The sequence below is a fragment of the Rasamsonia byssochlamydoides genome (genome assembly GCF_041956645.1).
Source record: "Rasamsonia byssochlamydoides strain NRRL 3658 unplaced genomic scaffold VTN77scaffold_13, whole genome shotgun sequence".
NCBI classification, from domain to species: domain Eukaryota; kingdom Fungi; phylum Ascomycota; class Eurotiomycetes; order Eurotiales; family Trichocomaceae; genus Rasamsonia; species Rasamsonia byssochlamydoides.
This window is the reverse complement of record NW_027192396.1, coordinates 218,905-237,058: the sequence shown is the minus strand read 5'-3', so window position 1 is coordinate 237,058 and position 18,154 is coordinate 218,905. Positions and strand designations below refer to the sequence as shown.

The 18,154-nt window shown below is 47.7% G+C and overlaps 6 protein-coding genes across 6 annotated transcripts; 4 read left to right on the top strand and 2 right to left on the bottom strand.

Annotated features, from left to right (window-relative positions):
* Positions 1-475: 475 nt before the first annotated feature.
* On the top strand, positions 476-1,482 carry VTN77DRAFT_1520 (uncharacterized protein; the record flags this gene model as incomplete). The annotated part of the gene is made up of 3 exons (XM_069417261.1): positions 476-581; positions 703-750; positions 815-1,482. The coding sequence occupies 3 exons, from the start codon at positions 476-478 to the stop codon at positions 1,480-1,482; spliced, it is 822 nt and encodes a 273-aa protein (XP_069280009.1).
* A 748-nt stretch (positions 1,483-2,230) lies between these two features.
* On the top strand, positions 2,231-2,986 carry VTN77DRAFT_1519 (uncharacterized protein; the record flags this gene model as incomplete). Its single annotated transcript, XM_069417259.1, has 1 exon — positions 2,231-2,986. One exon carries the CDS (start codon positions 2,231-2,233, stop codon positions 2,984-2,986), a length of 756 nt encoding a protein of 251 aa, XP_069280008.1.
* Positions 2,987-3,903: 917 nt separating this feature from the next.
* Positions 3,904-5,776, top strand: VTN77DRAFT_1518 (uncharacterized protein; the record flags this gene model as incomplete). The annotated part of the gene is made up of 5 exons (XM_069417258.1): positions 3,904-4,311; positions 4,457-4,920; positions 4,969-5,326; positions 5,373-5,512; positions 5,569-5,776. 5 exons carry the CDS (start codon positions 3,904-3,906, stop codon positions 5,774-5,776), a joined length of 1,578 nt encoding a protein of 525 aa, XP_069280007.1.
* Positions 5,777-7,856: 2,080 nt separating this feature from the next.
* Positions 7,857-8,987, bottom strand: VTN77DRAFT_1517 (uncharacterized protein; the record flags this gene model as incomplete). Its single annotated transcript, XM_069417257.1, has 3 exons — positions 7,857-8,123; positions 8,315-8,450; positions 8,506-8,987. 3 exons carry the CDS (start codon positions 8,985-8,987, stop codon positions 7,857-7,859), a joined length of 885 nt encoding a protein of 294 aa, XP_069280006.1.
* Positions 8,988-13,298: 4,311 nt separating this feature from the next.
* VTN77DRAFT_1516 (uncharacterized protein) lies at positions 13,299-15,466 on the top strand (the record flags this gene model as incomplete). Its single annotated transcript, XM_069417256.1, has 4 exons — positions 13,299-13,350; positions 13,694-14,074; positions 14,370-14,388; positions 15,151-15,466. The coding sequence occupies 4 exons, from the start codon at positions 13,299-13,301 to the stop codon at positions 15,464-15,466; spliced, it is 768 nt and encodes a 255-aa protein (XP_069280005.1).
* Positions 15,467-16,479: 1,013 nt separating this feature from the next.
* On the bottom strand, positions 16,480-17,748 carry VTN77DRAFT_1515 (uncharacterized protein; the record flags this gene model as incomplete). The annotated part of the gene is made up of 2 exons (XM_069417255.1): positions 16,480-17,322; positions 17,674-17,748. 2 exons carry the CDS (start codon positions 17,746-17,748, stop codon positions 16,480-16,482), a joined length of 918 nt encoding a protein of 305 aa, XP_069280004.1.
* Between the last annotated feature and the right edge of the window lie 406 nt (positions 17,749-18,154).

Genomic DNA, 18,154 nt, shown 5'->3' with positions numbered 1-18,154 from the left:
GACCTCGATTGGAAATAGTGGTGCCATTATGTAGGTCCTAAAAAGATATTCTTAAGAATGAATAAAGCAAGGAAAAAGAAAAGAAGAGAAAACGATAATTATCTGCAGACCGTAAAAACGGAGCTTGCGGAGATAAACGTGCCATCTCCGTGCGGAAGGAATACGAGAATTCTCACCACATCAAACGAGGTAACGGATCCACGTTTATCTCCGGCAAGCACACATCCCACCGCTTACATCTCAAGCTCTGATACAGCGTCCTATGCTCGATGTCTCTTATGTTAATCAAGAACCATCCACACTGTAAGCGCACAGTTCGTTATTTGCTTAAGTGACAACACCAATTCAATCCAAAGACGTCACACGAAACAACGGAATTGGTATCGCATACTCAATGGAGGGCAGCCAACAGACTGAGCTTGCAGAACCTCAGGTCCCAGGGGGAATAATGACGCCGGCGATCCCATTGCTGCCAATGTCTCAGCAAGTCCACGCTCTTGATCCGGACGACGACTGGACGGGCCGATCTGACCAGGTAGAGAGAAGACGACGACAGAATCGATTGAACCAAAGAGCCTACAGTGAGTGGACCTCTTACATACTATCAAAACTATTGATTATTCTTGTTGATGGACTCTGAAAATGGGGGAGGGAGTGTCAATTGAATGACTGCTAGGTAGCTAACGTGGCTTTCTCCGACAGGGAGACGACGACGAGCTGAAAGGAACTTGCGTGAGTCAACCCAGTTCTGTAAGTCGAGGAAGCATTCTGTCTGCTGTCCAGGAGCTGCAACTCACTAACTGCTATTTTCCAGGGCAAGAGTCGCGGTCAGAATCGGCGCCATTTCGTCATGAAACTGCATCTAATCAAACCGGTCTTCAAAAGAAGACGGCAATCTGCACACTACCCGTTGAAGAACTAAACAAGCTGATGATTGAGTTTGAGAAACGGGCCTACACGCACTACATACTGGGCTCGCCGGCAACAGATCACCTCCTCCACTTGGTACGCTTCAACGCTTTCCGGGCGTACTTGAGCAACAGTGATTATCTGAGACTGACAGTTGACGATGTGAGACTGGAGGACTCAATATCTCCCTTTAATAGGGGGGTCCTCACGTACCCCGAGTCATCACTTCCCCCAACACTCCAACCCACAGCATTACAGCGGTCCGTCCCGCATCATCCTTGGTTTGACGCGATCCCCATTCCGCGACTGAGAGACAATCTCATCCGTGCGGCTGCGGCTGACTCGTTCGATGACGCGAAGCTATGCGCCGATCTGCTGGAATTCGTCTGCGAGTCTAGCGACAAGATCTACTTGATCGTATGGGGAGAGCCCTGGGACCCTCGAGGGTGGGAAATCACCAAGGCATTTCTCCACGAGTGGGGGTGGACTGTCAAGGGTTGTCCGGAATTGCTTGAATCGACCAATTATTGGCGTGCAAAACGTGGGGAGAAAGCATTGTTCTGGGATGTCTGACATGGGCAGTCGGAATCTCATGAACCTGGATAACTCAGTTTGGCTCTTGAAGGCTCGAATCCAGGAGTCCTCGGCCTTATTGTGAATCTTGCAAAGTGCTTGGAAATATTTAGCTCTGTATCTTGGATGCCTATCCATTTCAGGAACCTTGGGAGCTGTTCGCTTTTCCCCCACAGATGATATGCTGATGACAGTATGACACAAACATGCGGTCTGTTGTTTTCGCGTCGGACAGCTACCGCGACCGGCACGCTAATTGTATCATATAGGGGAAAAACACCAATAACTCTTACCACGCCGGCCAGCGACAGCGAGTCCATACCATATTTCGACGCTAGTACTTCCAACGAGGAAAGGACCCGACGAATTGATCGCCACCTCATCATGCGCGTCCTAAATGTCGGCGTATTTCCCGCGTCGGGCGGCCTCGGAGGCAGCATCGTCAGACACCTGATGAAGGTCCTCCCGCCGTCGCAGCTTACCCTCTGTGCTCGCTACCCTGAAAAGCTGGCCAGGGAAAAGGACAAGGGGGCGATTGTTCGGAGGGCAGATTACAACGATAGGATGTCGCTAGATCCTGCCTTCGAAGGAGTAGATGTGCTCTGTTTGATATCATATGCGAGTACTGAGATTGAGCACCGAATAAAGGTCTTTACCTGACATTTCCTTGTTTATTCACGATCGCGATGGAAACTGGATTGAGCGCACACACAGAGAGGGCGTTATATCGACTCGTTGACGAGTTTATATGCAGGTCCACCGAGACGCCATCGATGCTGCTCGCCGAATGGGCGTCTTGCACATCGTCTACACTTCCCTCGCATTCGCCGGCGACGGATTGCCCACAACCGCTGCAGATGTGATGCGGGCTCCTCTAGCTACCGAAACCTATCTCGCCGAGATCCGCGCCCATGACCCGTCCTTCACCTACACCATCATCCGCGAGGGGATCTACTCGGAATCGTTCCCGCTGTACACGGCTTTCTTCAACCCCAAGGACCAACCCTCCCCCGACGACCCTAAAGACACAATCTGCATCCCACACGACGGCTCAGGGCCCGGGATAGCGTGGGCCAAACAGGACGAGCTTGGTGAGGCAACGGCCCGGCTCCTGGTTCGGTATGTCCGCGACCCTTCCGACTTCCCGTATCTCAACCAGATCATCCTCCTGTCCGGTCCGCGGGCGGTTTCGCTGGCAGAAACGGTGGAGATACTGGGCCGGGTGCTCAACCGGAAGCTCAAGATCCGTCCTGTGTCTGTTGAAGAATATCTGGACCAGCGTCAGGTCAAGAACTTCCTCTCCTATGGCGGAGGAGCCGGCACGCTGGCCCGGAGCTGGGCGACAGTGTTTGAGGGCATCCGGCGAGGGGAGTGTAGCGTGACCACTTCCTTCTTGCGGGAGATCATCGGTCGGGAGCCCGAAGACTTTGAGACGACAGTGAGGAAACTGGTTGCCGTCGAGCCTAAAGAGGCGTTTGAGAGTGACCAAGTAGAAGCGCAGTGACAGGCATCAATCGACTTCATTTTAGAATTTAGTATTCATAAAGCCGTATCCCGGGAACAAACAAGCACAAGAAGAAGAAAAGCCATTAGGAAAAGTTATTTCAGCTGCTCAAGGATTCCGAATGCAGATCAAGTCTTTATAATCTGGTGACAGTCCTATTCGCTGAAGAGGTGAAATATATATCAGTTCTCTTTCAAAGATCGCACCGTGCGGCGCCTAATCCATTGTTGCATCATCACCACAGTATAATCAAAAGACTTCCAAGTCTTGTAGCCTCAATTCTGCAATCAAATCAGGTGGATGGTCACCTGGTGTCACCTGACCGACAACGCACGGATATACACTTAGCCGAATGAAGCAGCCAGACAGTTGTTCTGGAATCTCCAACAGCAATCACATCACTCAAGGATCTCGATTCCAGTGTCATGATTCATGAACGAACGGTCAGGTACAGAGTACTGCGTTATTAGTGGAATCCGGCTGATGTCATTCTCCACACCTCCACCCCCATCTCCACCTCCACGACACGCTAACACGCTGCTAACCATGACGAGGCTATCCCCGACCTGCTGCTCCAGACCACCCCGCCGGGGAAACACCAGAAACATTCAAGCCTTGCGGGCCATCCTGCAGATCAAGGATTCCGCCTGCCATCGGTCTCTTTATTTTCCCGAGACCAGCGAGTCCGACCGGCATGCGGTCTGGCTGACTCGGCATGAAAATACGGAGGAATGGAAGCTGGAGTAGCGTCCGATTTCCCCAGCCGGGGGAGACACCCATCTACCTCCTAGCGGGGAACGCATCCCGGGCGAGTATAAGTAGAAGCCGGGGTCCCCGCATGATGGACTGCTCTGTGGGATGACATTGTGTTTTTCTTCGTTTCCCTCTGAATCGTCTCAGTCAATCTGCTGCCCAGCATGCAGTTACCGACGTTCCCCAAGATCTACAACACCTACTTCCTCGCGATCATCGCGACGATGGGCGGCATGCTCTTCGGCTTCGACATCTCGTCCATGTCCGCCATCGTCAGCACGAAGCAGTACATTGACTACTTCGACAACCCCCATGGTGTCCTGCAGGGAGCGATTGGGTCCGCTCTGGCGGCAGGCTCGGTCGTCGGGTCGGCTATCGCAGGTCCTATCTCAGACCGGATCGGCCGGCGTGACTCGATTATGTTTGCGTGCCTGTGGTGGCTCGTCGGGACTGGTATCCAGGCGGGTACAAGAGGGTATGGCTCACTCATAGCTGGTCGGGTGCTGAACGGGGTGTGTGTTGGAATTACCTCGTCGCAAGTTCCGGTGTACTTGGCGGAGATCAGCAAGAAGGCAAGTACCCGTCTACATTGCTGTGACATGCATTCTTGAACGCAATATAGATGGGAACAGCAATTCCCAGATGGTCACATGCCAGAACCGTTCGCGAGGACGAATCGTGTTATTTTCTGGGAATATATATTGACTGGAAATACAGGAAAAACGAGGTTCGATTATTGTCATCCAACAGCTAGCCATCGAATGGGGTATCTTTATCATGTTCTTTATTGGCTATGGTTGCTCCTTTATCCCAGGCCCAGCCTCGTTCCGCACCGCCTGGGGAATCCAATACGTACCCTGTGTGATGCTGATGCTTGGTCTGCCGTTTCTTCCCCGGTCTCCCCGTTGGCTGGCCAAGGTGGACCGCACAGAAGAGGCGATCCAGACCCTGGCTCGAATCCAGGCGGGCGGCGACATCAACGATCCCTTGGTCGTGGCTGAATGGGAGGAAATCACGACGGTGCTCGCTGCGGAGCGTTCAGCGCTGCCGGGATGGCGCAAATTCGTGTACAATGGGATGTGGCGCCGGACGCTGGCCGGATTTACTGTGCAGGCCTGGCAACAGCTGAGCGGAGCCAACATCATGACCTACTACGTTGTCTATGTGTTCGAAATGGCCAAGTAAGAAGACCCTCCAGACCATGAGGCGTTCCGACTGACTGTCTATAGTCTGACTGGTAACGTTCTCCTGATCTCGTCCGGCATCCAATACGCCCTTTTCATCGTTTTTACATCTGCCATCTTCTTCTATATCGACAAGACCAGCCGCCGTGGGCTCCTGATCTATGGAGCTCTCGCCATGGGTGTGTGCCATTTCGTCGTCGCTGGCATTCTGTCGGCTGGCGAGTACGTCCCCGGCGGTGTGAATGGCAATCTCAACGTCCTTATCCGGGTCACGGGAGGCAAGGCTCACGCCATTATTGCGTTTTCGTATCTGCTGATTATTGTATACGCCCTGACCCTGGCACCGGTCTGCTGGGTGTATGCTGCGGAGGTGTGGTCTTTGGAGACGCGCGCTACGGGGATGGTATGTACGTTGTCACGTCTACTGATTCACGCTAATTCTATTCTAGGGAATTTCTGCGATTGGAAACTGGCTGTTCAACTTTGCCTTGGGATTGTACCTGCCACCAGGCTTTGCCAACATTACCTGGAAGCTGTTCATCGTCCATGGCGTTCTGTGTGTCGGCGCTGCCATCCAATTCTTCCTGACGTAAGTCCCCTCCAGATCCCTCCTTTCTTTGTACGTTCATCACTAACGCACCGTAGCTACCCCGAAACCTGCGGCAAGACCCTCGAAGAAATCGAAGAGATGTTCAGCCCTGGCGGCCCAAAGCCATGGCAGACCCGCAAGGGACACTCCAAGCTGGATGCCCTCATCGCCGAGGCCCGCGAGAAGCACCTGCAAGTCAAGGACGTCGGAGCGACGGCCTTTCATCACGAAGAAGTGACAGAGACGAAGACGGAAACCGCATAGACGTGACTAAGACGTGCGGTGGATACGTATATATGATTTATCTATGAACGTTGTAGAGGATGTATCATTGACACTTTTATGGATGCATGTTTGTAGTTTTGTGGAATGAATACACGATCTTGCTGCAACTCCTCTTGATGGAGTATGTGCTAGTCCGAAGATAAGTACGAATACGAGTCCGAGTACGACTCCTGTCCATGAGCTTGATTGAGCGTGGTAAATAACTGACCTTGGTAGCTCAATCTCGATCGAGCTCGGCAAGGCCCAGGCCGTTCGAACCAACACTCCATGGCTTTCAAATAAATATACTCACATACTCCGTCTTTCTTAAGGGGGTTTTTTTTTCGAGACGCAAGAAACTACTTAGGTAGGTCGACGGTGATTGGTGGGAAATTACTGTACACTACTAGAATTACGATTCCTCTGTCCAACTAGTGAGTGTGGAGAGGAGTATCCTGGAAATGGATATATCCCTGCGGGTCCGTGTACTGTACATACGGAGGACTGTACTCCGGAGTACCCAACTCCACAGTTTTGACCTGTTTTCCCCATATGGATATTCTCCGCATGGGGTGGTTAGTTGGGTGACCCCACAAGATTAGATCAGACGGAGTACGGAGTACACGTGTTGATTAGGTATTAGCATCCATCTATCCAACTACATACTCATATATATATATATATCTACGTGCGTGATGTCATATATATTTAATATTTATTGATGATTTATGAATGGTTATATCTAGCACTTTCTCCGTACAGAGTACGGGGTACGGTGTTAAGTACGATGATAATGATCAATGATCTTGGATTGAAAGCTCTCTCTCTCTAACTATATATATATACATATGAGGAGTGCTTTCCATACTGACTTGACTTTTTTTTTTCTCTCTTCTTTAGATACCGGCTGGCTGGCTGGCTGGCTGGCTGGCTGCCACTACCTAGTGCAGTCATCGATGAACTCGTACTTTATAATCCATACTGGTTGCTTTGTATATCTAGATAGTTAGGGATTGTTACTATCATCACTATCATCAGTGGAGTTAGTTATACCAGCCGACAAAGGGAAAAAAAAAAGGACAACTAAATGGAGTAGGACAGATAGATAGATCATTATTAAGTATTACAGCCTCAGACATTGCTCCATTCATTTCTGGTCTGTATTCAACGTTGAGTTAAGTTTAGGTTCAATAATGCTCGGATTAACTACCATGTATGTAGACGGTTCATTGTTGCTCGGTTGGTTTCCCCAGACACACACCAGCAGACAGACTTCCTAAGTAGTGGTCCAAAACTGAGACAAAATGCTACATATGAACTGGATAATAGGCCCAGCTTACAGGGTTAGGGTTAGGTACTCCATAGTTAGTATCTTAGGAGGTAATTATCAGGGGATCGATAAATCGGTTAATTGGTACCATTTAAGCGTCACTCGGGGAGTGGCTAGTATGGGAATCCACATGTAGGTTTCTAGGTGGATGGATAGATATATAGAGGTATGTTAATGTACCTAGATACCTAGTCTGGCTGGAAGATAAGTTCCTGAAACGAGGCATCTCCTGTACGGAGCATATACTAGAGCTCTCCTTTTAGTACCCAATGCATACGTACAGAGTGATTGAAATTATATAACCCCAGGGCTGTGAGTCAGGTCAGTGAGCACTGTAACTTAATGTAGACAATGAGATTATGTATATATTGCGAGTCGTCTCAATAGGTCTTGGATTGTAATTTAATCTATTTATATCTAGTCTATTATGTCCCACACAGGCGAAACCATTCTTATTGATTATCTGATTGCATAGGGATGGGAATGAAAGCCCTGAATGGGTTAATATTGAGACCATCGAGAAAAATTCGTTACACGGTCTGTATTTTATTAAATGTCTGTCACAGATTATACAATTCACTGAGTTTCTCTCTGGGACACATAGAGGAATGGGGATAGTGGAAAGTGCCGACGATGACAAAAAGAAAAAATCAATCCACAGGCGAAACAGATTTGATTTGTTTTGACTTGGTATTGATTATGTACACTATTACACGTACCTATTTCTGTATCTGGAAACAGTTGCCCTTGCTATTCACCACTGTCGCGATGTCGATATGGCAACTCAGTAGTAAGCCGCTCTTCTCGGTTTCCTTGAGTAAACGTCACTCCCACTGGCGTGCTGAGGAGGTAGCGGTAGAACAGTTCAAAAGGGGCATCGGCCTGTCGTTCAAAGCTGTGAACTTTGCTGCACCGGATCACCAAGGTCTCATGGCCATTACTAGCTAGATGGGTATCGGCCAGATGAGCCTGCAGGAGACGGCCATGCTGTGGCCCCATTAGAGATAGCATCAGGATCTGTGGGATCGTTATTAGTATTATAATATTCCAAGGCGGAGAACATAATGTCTCCGGGGAAGAGATAAGCCTACTGGAGCCTGGTGATTTCTTTTGTATTCGTCCTGACGCAGACGATTGTTCATCGCCCATAAAATTGCTGCCAACTCCCCATATAGCAGCCCTGGGCCAACTACAACATTATGACATACAGCGAGAACGAGGTGAGGAACTTTTGGGCCCTTACTGTTCCAGTCAAGCGTTTCGACCGTTGAATATGACAGCCCGTCATGGCCTGCTAAGTCTCGTAACAGGGGGTGTAGATCCTCGACATTCTCCTCTATTCCACTACGAGCGGAACCTGTTAGCACCTTGTAGAAACATACAGGTGAGGACTGATCACCAAACTCTCTGCCAGCTGGTAACGTCTTTGAGACCCCCCAGCCTTTTCACCATGTTTGTCCTCGGGACAGAATAAATCTGTGACTGGATATATCCCCATATCATCCGCGTGCAGCGGTATGGCTTTAGGGCAATCCTCTTCGTTAGCTCGAGAGTCTCTGGAGGCTGTTTCGCAGCCTCTGTGTCAAAGTCCTCATAGTATAGAGTATACGGATCTTCTGTGACGATATCCCCCAAAATAGCGGCATCGACTGGATGTCTGAACAAGGTCTCGTGGGTCATTGGCTCGAAGAAACAGGGGCTAAACTCGGGATAACCGGAATCGTCCATCTCGAATGGCTCCTGCTGGACATGGACCGCGAGATCTCCGAGGTCTTGCACTGTGAAGCCTTCCTCCTTACATTGGAGGATTCTGTCCAGTAGCTGCTGTGTCAGATCTCGTCCTGAGGGGGAAGAGCTCTGTGGTGAGGTCTTGGGAGGCATGAGCTGGGTTCCTCGTCTCTTGCTTGATCGAGGTACTATTACGCGAGAGGAAGGGAGAAGAACAGAAACCTTGTAAGAACAGATGGCAATTCGGACAATTGTTTCGACGAAACGAACAGGCCCCGTGCTCGATAGCGGGAGCATGGAAGGATCAATACTTATGTACCCTTCAACCATGCTCGTAGGTAGAGGTTATTAGGAGGGCTGTGACGTGGGCTGCATTTTGAATAGTCTATATGGTCCGAATTAGGCATCAGCCACGGAGACCGCGAGTGATGAAATCATTACCACCTTCTTAACTAAGCCATTAGTATTCGACTGGCGACGTATCTGGCAGCAATAATATAGAATCGGTAAATTCAGGGATCACATAAATAAGCGTATTATTGAGTGGCAAGTGTCTGCTCCCATTCCTGGATCAGACTCTCACCTTGACCGCAACTCGGCTTGCGTTCTGAGATTGCACAGTCTCCACTGTCTTGTAATTTCCATCAGATGCTGTTTTTTTTTCTTGCTGGTGAGACTTCAAGAAAATACACAAGGCGGTTGTGAAGAGACAAAGCGAAGTACCCCATATACCTACCCACCTAGGTATCTCCTTTCGATGGACCTGATTGGTCAGTGCCAGACTCTGTCAGGGCTTAGGGCTTAGGGTAAGGCTGCGCCTCTTTTGCTTCAGTTCGTTCATCTGTTCACCTCTCGTTCCACTCAGCCAATCCACGATCTCATTAAGTTCAATATTTTCGCGTGGTTTCGTTCTAGCTGGAATGCTGAAAGTTTCCCTCCCAGATGAAACTGCTCCATACTCTCCCGGGTAGGCTGACATTAACAGTAGAATGCGGACTTTCGTGGAATCGAATGTATCACCAAAGCCCTTATAACCATAGAGAGCAAGAAGAACAAAAAAGATGGGAGAGCGAGAAAACAACAGAGAAACGAAACAAAAAAAATAGCAGGGGGAAGGTTCCACACATGCCCCTATTGACGTCGACTGAGCTGGACCCTGCATAAAGGTAAATATATCTGGAGTAGTAGCAGTGCAGAAAGCGGAACACCAACAAACTTGTATTGGAGCTAGTAAGAAGGAGACAAGACAAGACAATCTTTATGAAATTGAGGCTGCAAGAGGTCAAAGTGGAACCGGGGAGTTGGTTCAACCAGCTGATAACGACGAATTTCGTGAAGCGTTTCGGTCTTTGAGACTTTACTGTTTGCTTGATAGGCTTTGTGTTTCCTCAATTCTTTTATTGTTTGTTATTTTCTATTGTTGCCTTTTATTCTATGATGATATCTGTAGTTGTAAAACTAACTAGGTCGACAATTAGGTTAGGCAAGGTATTTAAATACATTAAAGAGAGTTCAATCTGCTTTCAATGACTCTATTCGTAACATCTTGGAAATAACCATGGATAAGTGACGTATTTATTATGGATGAAAGACATCCCAAGCCACTTTTGAGGAGCAAGAGCACCCGGTAAGAATCCGCTTTCCATGCAAGGTGTCCACCAGACAACTTCACGATCAATTGATCAATTGTTTCGCTACATGAGGGATTTGACGATATTATGCGTCAGTCACGAAAGCATTCGTTAGCAATGGGGTCAAGACCTGCAACCATGCCGTCGATAGATAGGAAGACGTCAACGAGATGTACTCGGTTCGGCATTTGGTTCAAACCAAGCCTTGGGTCAGCTTTCAACAAGTCTCGGGGAATTTCTCTCGCAACAAGCGTTCATGTATTCTTTGCAAAGGCTTCGGGGATGTCTGTCTGACTTAATCTTTGATCCTGCGAGCGCTCGTTTTCAAGGTCCGCAGCAATGATCTTTCGCTATCTTTGATCTGGCCAGTTCAAAATATCCCAAGATCGATGGGATTATCGGACAAGAATTGCGTTTATCGGATACAAATGCAAGCAGCGTTGAAGAACAGGATGTAAACAGAATTGAAAAACAGGAACAGTGCGACTTTTGCACGGCTTTGCCACAGATCAGCCAAACTCTTGCGGTAGATGTATCCACTACTCATTTCGAAAATGCCATGCGTTGCTCCTTTGGCCAGAAATCCATTGGGAAAAAAAATATGATTGCCGCCTGCGCCTGATCATACTCATGAGCCAGTCCGTATGAGACTGGATGAAAGGCGGACGCTGATTTCCGGCACACCATCCAGAGGAGAATATACTGCTCCCTGGAATATCTTTGACGCCCATCGCAATCCTCCAGTGTGAGTAGCCTTTGTACACACACTGGAGGATTCTGCAGGTTTGCTTCGCCTCAGCAATAGTACCCTCATGAGAAGGTACTGCTCCTGGTGAATATTGGATCGTCATCAAACGCACGATGGCGCAGTGCCATTTAACCACTTTGCCATGTCACGATCGAGTTTATGTTTTGTCTCTGAGTACCCGCATTCATCAGTGAGAGATGGTACCGGCATCGTGGTATATAGTAGTTTTATGGTAGTCGATTATTCCACATCTTCATATAGCTATTAGTGGTTAGCAGTTTCAATTAAAATATTAATACAGTGAAACTCACGAGCACAACATGAGTCTGAGGTTCCGGATCGGCTCGTGGCAAGGAACCCAGAGTCAATCACATCCCAAAACTTCTTGAATGGAAATTCGAATATAGTTATGAAGAGTCGTTGGCATAAAGGCAGTCAACGTTGACTTCACCTTGATAAATGTAACTGTACTAAGAATGATTAGCGTGTAATCTTGGGATTCTCAGGATCTGCTTTGTCCATACGAGTACGGATTCCCACCGGTCGTACTACTGTCTTCTTGTGGTATTTCGGTTCGAGACGGTCGCTAATAATGCCACCCACTGTAAAGAAAAGAAACTGAATCGTAGGACGGGATCTCTGGGGGCGCAGCGCGTGGATCTTCGGACTGCAACGTTCATCTCTATAAACCGAAGGCGGTAATTGTGCATGAATAGAGGCTGGTTTCCAAGGCCATATAATGCAAAGAAATATAGATAATAGAGTAGGGGACCGAAACAGAGTTTAAGAGGAGCATGTATGGTGGTATATTATAAATATACGATAGGTTGTGCCAGCTGCGTGGGGAGGAAGAACGAGGGTAAATGGGAGACGGGGACCGGGGGATGAAGGGGCATTTATGCTTGAGGTCCGGCTCGCTCCGGCTAAGCGAGCTGTTGTAGTGAAGAAAAGAGAATTAACTACAGTACGTTACTGAGGTGAATACTGTTGAGGTTTTTCCCGGTAATGGCCGTCTGGTTTCTATGTATCATTCCCTTTCTAGCCCTAAGTCTTTGGAAGACAGTGAATGGATGCAGTGGTCTTCCAGCCATTCACTACGTCGGATTTACCAAACAAATCAGAAAAGCTGCCCAATTGGCTGCAGCCGGCAGTAAGTTACTACCAGGAACAAGGAAAGGAAGCGAGAACAGGGAACTCTACATCTAAGAGCTATGTTTGTTGGGTTCTAGGAGTTTGCGATCTGGCTGGGAAGCCTGCACCTACCCGCGACAGGGAAGATGATGGAAATCTACCGAATACTGGGGGTTTGGCTTGTGAAAAGCATATTCTTCCGTTCTTCCTCCATCTTTGCTAATTATTCCTTTTATTAGAGAGCAGTAGCTGGCTTCTCAATATGATCTCCTTCAGTCACCGACAACATTCACCATCAGAGGGGGAAGGGGAGTCACAAGGCTTACATGCCTTTGGCGAGTTAATGAAAGAATCATTCCTTTCACTGAGCTTGCTTAGGCAGGTAGCGAGTATGTTCAAGCAAATCTCCGCTTGTCCCTACTGACCTGCTATCTGGCTCCTATGTCTCGGTCTATACTACATCGACCGGGTGTATATTCTGTTCCTTATTTATATAAACAAGTCCTTGGATAACTTCGACATTTTGAGCTTAATTCCACGCAAGATATGAGTCCATCTCTCGATTGACAAGTAATGTCGTCCTATTATTTGATAGGAATCTCCTGAGAGTACATGCTAACTCTTCACAGCCTCAAGTTTTTTCTCGACCAGAAGCACAATCATCGTAACCACCATCATCATCAGTATCGTCGTTGCCATCACCAGAATCACCGTATCCAACGACGCCCATCGTGGATTGATACAATATATTCGTAAGAATGTTGTCGGTTAACATGTTAACGCAGGGACCCCAACAGCGAGAGCCCCGTTGCGCATGTCGCCATAGCGAAGTCATCTAATATATTATTTCAAATAAGAACGTCGACCTTTTTCGCCCTGTCGATATCCAGAACCTGCATGAAAATCCATTTTGCGAAGTGCTACAGGTATATAAGGCAGCTTGAAAGGAATCTCATGCCAAAGAGCTACCACTCCACCGAGCAAGGAAGGCAGGAAACTGGACAAGGTATGTGATATTGACATCGAGATCAATATCAAAAAGGAGAAGAATTATGCTAATGTAATGAGTAGGTTCAAAGACTCCTCCAGGGGGAGTCCATTGAAAACCTCCAGAAAAGGCTCCAACGGGAGCTGGAGGCCCGTCGCTCCAGAGTCTATTCCTGATCACAGTATCTTCGACGAGGCGCACACCATGCAATCCGATTTCAACCTTCTCCTGACGGCAACACCTCTCTTGAATTCGAGGAATCATTTCAAGGCCTTCTATCTCTCCTTGCTGACGAGAAACGGAATCCCATTAGATCAAGACCATGATCGATGACCCTTGCATTGTGTTGAACATGCGAAAGTACCGAAAGCAGGTGCCGGTGCTACTCCAAAATATTGGGAAGAAGTTCTCTACCGGGGCGAAAGTCAGTCTTCTGGCTTAGGGTTAGGACCTCCTGTTACGAAGGAGAAGGAGCGTCGTGAGCTACATTTCCACATTGTGAGCCCTAGCCTCGTGGACAAGAGCATGCAGGGCCACGGACAACAACCTGGCTCGAGGATCTTGCTTCCATTGTCTATGACTCTGATATCCTCACCCGTACCGCGATATACCCACAGTGATGCCGGCTATTTCAACACCAGCTTTCGCCGTCCAGGTTCTGATCGCATAGGCAAGAATATCTCCGTTCATGGTCTTCCCACCGAGCGCGATTGCCCCTTGTTCCCCACGGCCTGGCTCCACTGTGAGCAGAGGTGCTGAGTTTGCTTGAATCCAACGACCAACGAAACGGTTCGGCGTTCAGGAAAACGCGCCTTTATTAGAGTGAAATTGGATAAAACCGATGAGGAAGACCCGCCAGTTATCCATACACTGGTATGGCTCTTACGCGAACTTGATGTTGAAAAATAATTTGGACTTCGTTCCCGACACAGTATTGGGAGTGCTGTTGCAAACCCGGCCAAAAAGGACTGCCATGACACTTGCTCCTTAGCAAATCTGTAGCATTCGTCCCGCTGACAAGTGTTCTATTTCCCTAGCGCGGCTTGAGATTGTCATGTACGCTGATATCCCCCTAGAACATATATTTGCGACTTCAGATACTTATCTTCTGATCTGCATATGTCTCTTCAACCTGTATGACCTTCTTCGGGCAACAAATCCTTGTTAAATGCCATTCCATTTCCTGATTTAATTAATCCTCAACGTAATATTAAACAGTCAGGTAGATCACTCAATGGCCCTTGCCTTCGCTTCCCTGCTCTGCTGATCTTGATCTTCCTCCTGCAAAAACTGTACATTGACTCCCTTTTTGCCTCAGGAGGTGAATATGACTGATTATAATGACGTGGTCCCTCGACCTTGTCATAAACGACCATCAAACTATGTATATAGGTATGAGTCTACTATGATACATGCATATGAATAATAACAGAGGTATGACTGCCCATTATGGACTCACATAAGCAGCTCAGAAACCTGGTCCAGCTCGCCAATCTTCCATTCTCATTAACGCCCCTGTTCTGGTTGCCATTATCATCTTCTATCATCAGAATGATCCACTATGTAGGTCCATTTCATATTTCTCTTAGCAACTGCTCTAACTTCATAGTAGTGAGGAAGCACAAACAGAAATATAAAGACAAGAAAAGGAAGATTGTATGTCGGTCATTATGTCATCAGCGCAGTCTTTGTTCGTTCAAAACACAAAGCAGAAGGGCCCCAGTCCATCGGAAAAGGTCAGGCTCTTGACCTAGTTACAGTTCAGTTATCTCCCTCATTGAATCCTGCTGACAAATAAATGAATTGAAATAAAACCAGGCGAAGAACGCCCATCGACGCGTACAAAGCGCTCGAGAATCAGATCAACAATAAGCTGCAGAAAATCACAGACGAATTGAAGACCCTGACCGGGAAACCTCGCGTGGACAAAGAGGCTGAGCTTGACGAAGCCAAGCAGGAGGCGAACGCCTTGAAGACCAACTACGATAAGGCAAAGGTCATCATGTCTGCGGACAAGGAGGCGCATCCTATCTTCGTGAAAGAAATAGACCTTCAGAAAATCGACTGGCTTCAATCGATTTGCCTAAAATTAAGATCTGAGCTGGCTGAGCTGAGCTCTGCAAGAACTAGCTAAGCTAGTTTTCCTTATCTCCTTCCTTCCTTCATGCCTTGTCTTTTGTTGCAGATTCGGCCAAAAAGAGGTGCCATGACACCAGCTTCTCGGTGAATCTGAACGAGGTAGTCTGCCAACATCTTTTTATTTTCCCTTGGCTATTTGTATGAGAATTTTTCACTGAGAGTTTCTCATTGGTCTTTCCGTCTGTATGACTACGAGTACAAGATCAGTTTGTTAGTTACTCTGTTAGCACTTGCATAACTGTATGCGTCCAGTCTAGATATTCTATATGAGTGGAGTTCAATTGAGTCATATGATGCTATATTTCTGATTTGTTTGAGGTCGAGCTTCTATCGATATAAATAAAAATAGCCAACTGCTGTACATTTATTCCATATTTAAGATTTGCAATCTACAGTTTGATTGATTATTTACTTTTAAATAGATAGAACTTGCAAGAAAATCCCCTCTAGGTAAGTTTGTAGTTAAAAGAAAGATTTTATAATTATAACAAATTAATCAAGAAAAGAAGGTTGATAGATAATGGATTTGCTTTTTAATTGTTGAGAGAGACAGATATGTTTCGAATAGATCAGATATTTAGTTGGCTGGTTAGTTCATTACTGTTACGAAGCTATGCTGACGAGAGACTAGAGTAATAAATGACAGGGATAACAATGTCTCTCGTTCGGTATCTGTGTATTTATTTGTCGATTGTGTTTGTCTGCTCTTCCTCCCTGCTCTGTCAGTTTCAGTTCCAAGAGTTAAACCATGTCAATTAAATTGCTACACTCGTCCTGCGATCATGTATGTCATTTTATGTCCATTCCATGCTAATTTAGTCCAGTCCATTTCAATAAATCGGTCTTTTGTCTGCCACAACTTGAATATGCTCCTCTCCTCAGCTCTCTCTGCTTGCATACAACGCGATCCACCCCGGTTACAAGGTATTATCACTCAATCGGCAACAACGACATCCAAGTACTGAACCCATTAACAGCATCTGTTGGCGTCTCCGCCTGTCCACGTATTTAAGCAGTGTCGGCGTAGGGATCAACGTCATCGTCGTACTGGCGGTGACCGTGGGCGTGGCCGTGACCACTACCGAAATAGAGCCCTCCCGTCCGATTCAAGTGCATGTTGAAGCCGTTCGCGGAACGACTCGGACCAATGATACTGCCGAGGCCGATATCCTGGACAGCAACAGCAGTAGCAGGAACATCGACGTATCCGTTTGTCCGGCTATCGACGTACGGCCGGGGCTGGTTGGCCAGAAAGACGAAGTTTTTGGCCGAGGCACAATGTTTCGTGTCTTTCTTCTTGTCGTCGTTTCCGGCCGGTTCCTCCTTAAATTTCTCGATGCTGTCCAGGATCTGGCATCCTTCGTGGACGTCGTCCTTCTCTGCACCCGCTGGCTCGTCCTTGACTTTGACATTGACATCGACGTTGCGCTCGGCCTTGACGATGCTGATGCTGCCGCTACCGCTGCCGGTGTCGCTTTCAGAATCAGTCTCCACGGTGATCGCGTCGATGATGCTTTGGCCCAGCGTGCCGCGTCCGGTCTTTGTCGGAGTATTCAACATCTTCGCATCGAACTTGCCAGAAGCAGCCCTTCCACTGCTACTACCACCGCCACCGGATTTGGTGACTCCATTCCCAGGTCCACGGGTCCGAGGAGTCCGCGGAGTCCCGGTAGGAGGAACTATCATGGGGTTAATCTTGCGGCCGCGAGGCACGGCCCGGATGTTGACGCCGCTGCCAGTCGCTTCTGTGCGCAGCTCCCCGGCGATCTCGCAGAATTTGCGGAAGCGGTCTTTGATCGCGTCGTAGGTTGCGCCGCGGCCGTACATGGTTGCCATGGCGCTGTAGTCGAGCTGGCAACAGTCAGAATCAGATTGTGCTGTAAGTTTAGGTAGCAGGGTGGAGATGGAAGAAGGGGGAGATAACAGAATCAAACAAAACACAAGGAAATACGTAAGGAGCGAAATAAATAAAAGTGAGGAAAATGAATAAAGGATGCAGGAAAAGGCGAAATGGAAGAAAATATAAAAACGAGACAATATACAGAATACAGCAAGACATTGACATTGAGCCAAAGACTACTGTCTTTCCTAGAAAAATGCAAAAAAATCGGGAGAGAAAGAGAGAGAGAGAACGCAAAGTAAAAAAAAAAAGGTTAAATAAAAAAGTCATAATATAGCAAGTAATGATGGGAAACGACTAACCCTCAGCTCCGGGTGAGCAGCGATCAATGCTCCAAAGAGCCGATCAGTCGCGTCACTGGCTTTCCAGTTAACCATGATGATGATGTCAAGTTCGACAATGAGGTTATTTAAAGTGGTATTGGTAGATGAGACGATCAGTAGGATGTGACAAGGGTTTGCGATCTGGGGGTAAAGTTCGGGTGTGGTTCCTGGCTGTAGTCTACTCGATAATTAGTCTGGTGTCCGAATCTCAGGTAGGGTAGAGCAAAGTGTACTCGCCTCAACTACTATGTTGTTGTGAGATAGATGATGTGGGATGGTGTGCTGTTGTGTTGACGACCAGATGAGAAGAAAAAGAGAAGACGGAGAGAAGAGAAGGGACCAACCCAGCTGTCAGTTCTGACAAAGTCACAAGCGTGAGAGCAAAGATGGCAAGACTTCACTGACTTGGATTCACTCTAAGTCTGTAAGACTTGGTGGGGAAATCTGTCCAGAACAGACA